The 9208-nt window shown below is 35.1% G+C and overlaps 2 protein-coding genes across 2 annotated transcripts; one reads left to right on the top strand and one right to left on the bottom strand.

Moving 5' to 3' along the window:
* The first annotated feature begins 1849 nt into the window (after positions 1-1849).
* On the top strand, positions 1850-5335 carry LOC125778932 (uncharacterized). Its single transcript, XM_049458730.1, has 3 exons — positions 1850-4309; positions 4381-4567; positions 4620-5335. Exons 1-3 carry the CDS (start codon positions 4299-4301, stop codon positions 5187-5189), a joined length of 768 nt encoding a protein of 255 aa, XP_049314687.1. The 5' UTR covers positions 1850-4298; the 3' UTR covers positions 5190-5335.
* Positions 5336-5383: 48 nt separating this feature from the next.
* Positions 5384-6288, bottom strand: LOC125778937 (putative nuclease HARBI1). Its single transcript, XM_049458736.1, has 3 exons — positions 6190-6288; positions 5981-6125; positions 5384-5906 (listed from the first exon to the last, which is right to left on the bottom strand). The coding sequence occupies exons 1-3, from the start codon at positions 6193-6195 to the stop codon at positions 5533-5535; spliced, it is 525 nt and encodes a 174-aa protein (XP_049314693.1). The 5' UTR covers positions 6196-6288; the 3' UTR covers positions 5384-5532.
* Between the last annotated feature and the right edge of the window lie 2920 nt (positions 6289-9208).

The raw sequence follows: 9208 nt of genomic DNA, 5'->3' as shown, positions 1-9208 counted from the left end.
ATGTCCAATAAAGTAAACTGAGTGCGAAACTTGGTCACAATCGCATTAATTGTTTGCTCACTTGGTCGATTATGTAGACCATAAATCGGACGTAAAGCGCGAAACACATTTCGAACCGAACACTGATTTTGGTAATAAAATTCAATGATTTGCAAGCGTTGCTCGTTAGTAAGTCTATTCATGATGAAATGTCAAAGCATACTGAGCATCTTTCTCTTTGACACCATGTCTGAACTCCCACGTGATCTGTCAAATACTAATGCATGAAAATCCTAACCTCAAAAAAATCACCCGTTACAATCATTCCGGAGTAGAATGACAAAGCAGGAAGCAAGATGATAAGGATAAATAACACTAAAAATCGATAAATCTTAAAACAAAAACAACAGAAACAGCGTACAACCACTTCCGAATGGAAAAAATTCCGTTACCGAGTCACCAGCCGACGAGCTTGACAGACAGCAATCGAACAATAAGACACAAATGAGGGCGAGGCAGTGGTGAAAAGAAGAGCACTTGGAAGCTGTGATTTATTTATTATATTACCAACAACAAAAACAACTACAATACCAATAAGTTACAACAACAAACGGCGCTTAAAGCGTCCGTAAAGTCGGAAATAAAATCACGAATGTAAACAATAACAACAACAAGAAGACGATGTGGATCAACAAACAACAAAAAGCAGCAAATCGTGCAAACTTTATCACTACAAATGCGATTATAACAAGCCGAAGTGGATTATTCTGTCATTGAGTGGTTCGTGGTGTTGGTGGCCCTGTGGCCTTACTTACGTGCAGTGGTGGGTGTGCAATAAAGAACGGAAATTTAAATAAAGTAACAAATATAACAACAATAATAAAGTCAAAAACAAAAACAACAACTTTTTTGGATAACTAAAGTGGCAACTAGCGCCGACATGAAGTGCCAAGGGGTTGAGGGGTGCGGTGAAATTGAATATAAATGAATAACCGAAGTTGGGCTACCCGACCAAAAAAGATGGGTTGGTTAATATAACTTTTGACTCGAATGGAGACTTTCAAGTTTACATGTGTATGTTTTGTTAAGGGTATAATGGCTGATTTTGGGTATAAGTAAGGCTGTGAGTGTGTGACTATGTGAATACAAATCTATACAATTTTGTAACTTTTGTTTGCAAGTAACGCAAAACGTGTGAATGACTGATTGTCAATTGTTTTTTGCTACAATGAAGTACACCATGCGTTTATTGGGGCATGCCACACAGCCATCCTGTGTCAGCTACATTTCTCTCTGACACATGTCACGCAATCCAAAAACATGTGTCTGACCACTTCACTCAGTTTAAGTGAAACAGAGAAGACTCTTCCACGCACGCAGCCACAGGTTCGCTCTTGTCATCTCTCTTCTCTCTTATGTCAGCTTTTTTAGTTCCATTCACTCTGCTAAGCCGACAAATTTCTGTTATGTTTGTGTGCGTAAGCCTGTCTAAAACTGCACTTCCTCTTTCCATTTTGTCACTTTTGTGTGTGTTTAGGCTTTTGTAATCATTCAGAATTCATAAAAAAGCTATGGTTATTCAGTTATGAGGGTAAACCGGAGGGTTGTCGTGAAGAGGTGAAAAATTTTTGACTTTTAAAACTTGTTTAATCTTTCCTTAGGTTTGTAGAGATTTTTCACTCGATAGGTTTGGATGTGATGCCACAATTTAAATCAAACAAGCTTCATTTATGCATTTTTCAGCCATTTCAAAAAACATTTACAAAACCAAGTCCGGCTCTTTATGAATGGGGTTTGAGTGTATTTTGATTCAATTTGGATAAAATTGCTATTATTTCTGGATGAAAATTCAAACAGTTTACTTTTTTTAATCTTTTTTTGTAATCAGTCTAGCATTAAGGTGTTTCAGTTGAATGAAGTTTAAAATTCAGATCACCCTTAAACTTTTGAATCATTTCTAAGTCTTTACATAGTTTGAAGCCATCATCCACAACGCCTCCAGAATTTGCAAATTCTGGTTGATCTTATAGAAGTATTCAAATTTTGTTAATTAAAACGAAAATTAAATCACTCCACCATATCAATGTTATCACTACATAAAGCTCACTCTATGCTTCAAATCACCTCCTTGCTCCCAATTAATTACTTATATTAAGTTTTGTAGTTTGCTGTTGTTGTAGTGAAATCTTCAAATCAACTACTTTTAGTTTTTTCTCTTCAGCAACTTAGTTAAATACATAAACCAATTAAATGCAATTAAAAGTTTTTCGTTTTTAGCGTAACGAAGTCGTTTCTGTCGCTGATTACAGGCAATTAGTGCTCCGACGCATCAGCACGTGTGTGTGTGACATAGCTTTGGCTCTCTAAGCGCCTAGTCCATCAAGCACCCAAATGCACAAGCACGAACCGACGACGCTAATCGATGCGTCAGTACAATATGAGAAGACCTCTGGCCACATGTATTTTTGCAACAAAACATCTGAGAGACACCGAATCCGGATATAGGCGCGAGTTGTTGCCTTTAAGTAGTTGTTAACAACAATTGCCACCTTGAAGTAATCACAGTCGTGGTTGTTCCTTTTGTTCTATCTGCTGCTCTTGCCTTCTATGGCGGCATTTGTTAACTACAGTGACTTTGCTGCAGTTAGATTGACTACACGTTACTGAAGTGTGCAGAACGAAGTAACAAACATTTGGTTTGTCGTGGAGGCGTAAGGCGTATATCTGGTTTGATAGGTGAAGAAATTCGTGGAGCTTGAATAGAGCGTGCAGTGTTCAGAACGAAGTGAAAAGTAAGTAAAGGTGGTGCTGACCGTCATCGTGGAGTTTTACGTGATAGCATCAAGGGATACTCTAAGCCTGTTATTAGACAATTGGTCCGTCGTGGAGGTGTAAGGCATACATCTGGTATAGAGCGTGCAGTGTTCAGCTAGTAAAAGTGTTAAAGTGTAAAAGTTTGAATCTTAAGAAGAATAATTTATAGAAGAGAAGTGTCTCAACAAAAGATGTAAAATTTTTTTTAAATTATCAGAAGAATAATTTCAAATAAAAGAAGATGGAAAAATGTTGAATCATAAGAAGAAGATGTAAAAATTTTTAAATTATCAGAGGAAAAATTTCAAATAAAAGAAGATGGAAAAATGTTGAATCATAAGATGTAAAAATTTTTAAATTATCAGAAGAATAATTTCAAATAAAAGAAGATGGAAAAATGTTGAACCATAAGAAGAAGATGTAAAAATTTTTAAATTATCAGAAGAAAATTTTCAAATAAAAGAAGATGGAAAAATGTTGAATCATAAGAAGAAGATGTAAAAATTTTTAAATTATCAGAAGAAAATTTTCAAATAAAAGAAGATGGAAAAATGTTGAATCATAAGAAGAAGATGTAAAAATGTTTAAATCATAAGAAGAATAATTTAAACAAAAGAAGTTTTTAAAGAAAAAGAGAAGTACAGCATTGTAAAAGTAAAAATAATTTGCTAAGAAGAATTTCAATCAAATTAAAATTAATCTAAAAGAACAAACAAAACGAATTCGTAAAGAAAAAGAGAAGTACAGCATTGTAAAAGTAAAAATAATTTGCTAAGAAGAATTTCAATCAAATTAAAATTAATCTAAAAGAACAAACAAAAACGATTTCGTAAAGAAGAAGAGAAGTACAGCATTGTAAAAGTAAAAATAATTTGCTAAAAAGAACTCGAATCAAATTAAAATTAATCTAAAAGAACAAACAAAACGATTTCGTAAAGAAAAAGAGAAGTACAGCATTTTAAAAGTAAAAATAATTTTCTAAGAAGAACTCGAATCAAATCTATAATTAGAATTAATATAAAAATAAGTATATTCTTACATATTGTTAATACTAAGATGGACTTAAACGAAATAACGACTTTAACTGTCAACGGACTGAAAGAGAAGTTGAGGGAATTGGGTATTTCGACTACAGGTCAAAAACGTGATCTTCAGGAAAGACTTATCCAACACTACGACTTATCGGGAAATAGGGCTAGTGACGAAGAGTTCAACCTGTCAGTTTACGAAGACGTAGGTGGAACCACCAACTTACGGTCCTCACCGCTTATCGTGCAACAACAACAGTTTACTCTAAGGCGGGTATTGTCACTTGCGAAGCGAATGAAAATTTTGGCGAGTTTCGCCGTGGCGAATTGTAAGTTGCGAATCTCTAACGAATTCGCCAGAAAATGGCGAACGAGTGGCGAAAATAAATTTCTGGTATTGCCACTGGCGAAAAAACGTCATTCGCTTCGCCATTAGTGTCAAAATTTGACGAATGTATTTTTTATTCGCTATTTGAAATGGAAAGGACGTAAGTAAATTTTGATCGTTATTTGAGCAAATGTAATTATTTAATTATATTTAACAAAACGATACTTCTAGAACAAAACGTACAACAACGCAACAATTTCAAAAATTAGTTGCGTTAATGGAAAATAATCCGGACGTCGCCAGAGGAATGGGGAATTTTGGATCGACGAAGAAAAGCAGGGCAGAGCAATGGGATCTGTTCGCTGCCGAACTCAATGCCATTGGTCCACCATTGCGAAACGGACGCGAGTGGAATAAGGTAAAAATTTAATTAATTTGTTTGGTTGAAGTTACTTATGTGTAGCATTTAGGTTTGGTTAGATTATAAACTGAAACTAAAAAAAAAAATCGCGACAAACCGACGCGAAACTGTTGCCACAGGAGGAGGACCTTATGCTCAGCAAAGTTTATCTCCATTAGAGCAAAGTGTGGATGAGCTTCTTCACCTTCAGGCGGCTGTAAATCCTACAGGCTTAGCATATGGCTCTAATGAAGTGGAAACTGCGGTAAATAATAATGAAATGCAGCCAGAAGAGCGCACGACCGTGGAAACACAACGAGCCATGGATTTGGCATCGCAATCCTCAAGCAGCCGTCCTAGAATGACAGTAGAGGAACGTGAAGTCATTCGGATGAAAGCGTTGGAAAAGCAAGCCGAAGTGCAAGACATCCTTTCCAACAAAATTGCAAAAATGGAAAGAAAAATAGATGAAATTGCAAGGTATGCAAGAAAAACTTATGAACTTAAACAGGAAGAAATTAAATTAATGAAAATGAAAGAAGAAAGGAAGAAGGAAGAATATTTAGAGAAAAAAAAAAGACATAAAGAAAAGATGGAAATAAAACTACAAATTTTAAAATTAAAAATGCAAAAAAAATAGGGTGCTTGTAAATAGATTGAATTTAGTTTATAGTTTATTTCATAAGAATGTGATGATTTTTTTTTTATTTCATATTTTAACCATGTGATGAATTTATTATTACTTTATTATTGTAAGTGACGGAATTGAATCTGTGATTTTTTTAAGAAAACATGTGATGAATTTATTTTTACTTTATTATTGTAAGTGACAGAATTGAATCTGTGATTTTTTTAATTTAATTTAAAAGCATGTAGTTTTTGTAATTTTTATATATTTATTATCTATGTAATATTGAATTTCAAAGTATTGAATAAAATAAAAGAATACAATATATTATTCACTGAAGTCGGTATAGTTTCATTTACATCAGAGCATCAGCAATTTGTCTTCTGCGGCGCTCTCCTGGTGAACCATTGCCATTTTCATTAATTGGTTCCAATGGTACAACGGCATCAAAGAAGGTTTCAGCCTCCTCCGGATCACCGATTCTAAATTTTTTACAAATGTTGTGCAAGGCGCAGCATATATTAATAACGGATGTTACTTTAGCAGGATCGTAGCGCATTTTTCTATCACTCAGAAGACATCTGAAACGGCATTTCAAAACTCCAATCGTACGTTCAACAACATTTCTCGCTTTCGCGTGCTTCTTATTAAAAATTGACTCCCTAGTTCCAGATTCTGCATGACGGAAAGGTGTTAATAAATAAGGGCTTAGTGGGTATCCGGAGTCACCTGCAAATGTATTATTGTTTTCAATATTCATATGTCAAGATTAAACTTGCGCAGTAGTCAAATATTGCGAATACCTAAATAAATAGAGTTCTGATCTCCATTTTGATGCGCTGCCTCTAAACATGCCTTTAGAGAACTATTGTTCCATACGAACGAATCGTGTGTAGAACCAGCATATCTAGCATCCACAAAACGGATATTCATATCATGATCACAAGCCTGTAATAAAAATATAACAAAATTTTTATACCAATTTTACTGTATTAAATTCATAAAAACTCACAATCATTGCATTTATGCTAAAAAATCCTTTTCTGTTTAGATAGAGGTGTTTGTTTGTGGTAGGAGCATAAATCGCGATATGGATTCCATCGATGCAGCCTATTACATTTGGTATTCCCGATCTTGAATAAAATTTGCTCCTTGCCTGCTGCTTTTCTTCTTCACTCATATCTACGCTTATATGGGTACGACAAATTTCATTTCCAAAATGGGTATGATCTCTTTTAAAATAAGGGAAACTGTTGGTTGAGCAAGTCCCAACTGAAATTCATTCCCTATAGCTTGTTGGTAACTGCCATGTGCAAAAAATCTGAGTGCGGCACACAATTTTAACATCGGCGTTATGGAAGACGACATCCGACAATGAAATTTGTCTTTGATTTTATCCAGCACATACATAAATGCGTCCTTGTTTAAGCGGAAATTCGCAACGAATCTACAAATACGTGTACATTGAACAAAAACTTCTTATTATTCATTATAATTGAACTGGATACATACACTGTGTTAGGTAGCTCTGTAGGATTAGAATTATCTCTAATAAAACGGCGCTGTCGAAGAAGATTAGTTCGCGTTTCCACATCGTAATTATCTTCAAAATACAGATCCGCGTTATTAAACATATTTTCAAATTTCAGTTGATATAATAAAAAAAATTTTAAGTATAAATGGCACAAATGTCAAATTCGGATGAACGCACAACTTTTTTCATGAATGGCAACGACGTATTTTAGCGAATGCGTTCATTCGCCATTCACAATGCAAAATTGGGGTATGTTCGCTAAAGCGTTCGCTTCGCCAAATAAATTCGCTTCGCAAGTGACAATACCCGCCTAAAAGATTTAGGAGATTGTGTTAACGTTTTTTCAGGAGAAGGGTCTGTAGATATTCGAGGGTGGGTAAGCGAATTTGAAAATAATGCAGAAATAGTAAAATGGAATGATCTTCAGAGATTTGTTTATGGCAAACAGCTTCTTCGTGGTGCCGCTAAGCTTTTTGTTAGGAGTCAGAATAATTTAAATAGTTGGGAAGCTCTGAAGTTATCATTAATTAATGAGTTTGGTCGCAAACTATCTTCTGCAGATGTGCATAGGTTGTTGAAAAATCGCCGCAAACAAGCAAACGAAACTTTTCGGGAATACTTGTATCATCTCATGGAGGTAGGCAAACAGATTAGTCTAGACGAAGAAAGCATTATAGATTATTTCATAGAAGGAGTTCCAGATACCAAGTTCAATAAGGCAATTTTGTATCAAGCTAAAAATATAGAAGAACTAAAAGAGCAAATCAAAATTTACGAAAAGATACGGAAATACAACTCAGGGATAGGAAAAATAGTAAATGATACATCCTCTAACAAGACAAAAGAAGAACTAGGTAAAAGATGTTTCAAGTGCGGAGACAAATTCCACGTAGCAGCTCAATGTCCACAAAAACAATATAAATGCTTTAAATGTAATGAGATGGGACATCGTTCGTTTGAGTGCAAAAATAATAAAGTCAAGGGAGCTAGAGAAGTTAAAATCGAATCAAGTAGCATAAACACTTTAGGAAATACAAGTTTTCAACCAGTCGTTGATGAAGAATTACATTTCAAAACAGTTAATTTAAATGGGTTTAGGTTCGAAGCTCTAATTGATTCAGGGTGTTCACTTAATTTAATACGTTACGATACGTTGATACTAAGTGGGCTTAAACCAATTCTAAGCAATGAGAAAAGAAAACTATATAGCGCTTGCTCAAATGTGATTGAGACAATCGGAAGTTTTGATACTTTTATACATATAGATGAGTTAGTGTTAAAGGTCAGATTTCATGTAGTCAGAGAACAAGATATTAAATTTGCAAGTATGATAGGAAAGGCTATATTAAAAGACGTAGATATTGTTTTAACAGAAGATAAAGTAATGTTTAAGAAAAAGGATAATTCAAGAGATTATAAACCAGGTAATGACAAAATGAGGCAGGATTCTAAACAGGTAGAGAGAATTCATAAAGTCGTTATACCTATGTTGTCAAAGTTGTGTACAGAAACCCCAACTAATTGGTATAAACATGTAGAAAAGGTGCAACAGTTCATAAACAATACACCTCCTCGGAGTACGAAACAGTCTCCCTTCAAGTTATTAACAGGACTTGACATGCGAACGGCCAACATGCCAGAGCTAAAGGACCTACTAGAAGAGACGGTTATAAACGACTCAAACGAAAATCGCGAAACAGTACGAAAACTAGCGAAAGAAAATATTTTAAAAATTCAGGAAGAAAACCGGAAGTCATATAATTCACGTCGTCAGAGAGAGAAAAACTACAAAATAAACGATTTGGTAGCAATAAAGAGAACACAGTTTGGTAGCGGGTTGAAATTGAAGGGAAAGTTTTTAGGACCGTATAGGGTAGCGAAGAAACTTAACCATGGTAGATATGAAGTAGAAAAAGTGGGTGAGACCGAGGGGCCGAGAAAGACTTCGACTGTCTCAGAATATATGAAGATATGGACTCAACCATTCGAGGACGAATGAAAACAGGATGGCCGAATGTGGTGTCGAGGGTAGAGTACTGAACACGACTAGAGTACTGAACACGACTAAGGTACTTAACACGACTAGAGTACTGAACACGACTAAGGTACTTAACACGACTAGAGTACTGAACACGACTAAGGTACTTAACACGACTAGGGTACTGAACACGACTAAGTTACTGAACACGACTAGGTTACTGAACACGACTATGTTACTGAACACGACGAAGACAAAATGCAACTATGGACTAGAACAAGAACTCAGCGAAGCGTTAGGACGCTTGCGTTGAGTTCTTAGAAGCGTTGGGACGCTTGCGTTGAATTCTTGGAAACGATATAAAGCTACAAGACGAGAAAACGAAGCATTCTAGACGGGACAGCCAAACGATCAACAAGTGTATTTTTCAAACAATTTTTTAAATTATAAATTTTAATTGTAAAGTTAATAAAAATAAAATAAGTCACATCCTACATACATATTTAGGCAACATCGGAT

This window comes from Bactrocera dorsalis, chromosome 5 (assembly GCF_023373825.1).
Source record: "Bactrocera dorsalis isolate Fly_Bdor chromosome 5, ASM2337382v1, whole genome shotgun sequence".
Classification (NCBI taxonomy): Eukaryota; Metazoa; Arthropoda; class Insecta; order Diptera; family Tephritidae; genus Bactrocera; species Bactrocera dorsalis.
This window is presented reverse-complemented; position numbering and strand designations above follow the sequence as displayed.

Excerpts from the sequence above, each read along its gene's own strand:
- LOC125778932 (XM_049458730.1), top strand. Across the intron at positions 4,568-4,619 it reads ACGGACGCGAGTGGAATAAG|GTTTGGTTAGATTATAAACT; the intron begins GTAAAAATTTAA and ends TGTAGCATTTAG.
- LOC125778937 (XM_049458736.1), bottom strand. Across the intron at positions 5,907-5,980 it reads TCAGAACTCTATTTATTTAG|GTGACTCCGGATACCCACTA; the intron begins GTATTCGCAATA and ends ATACATTTGCAG.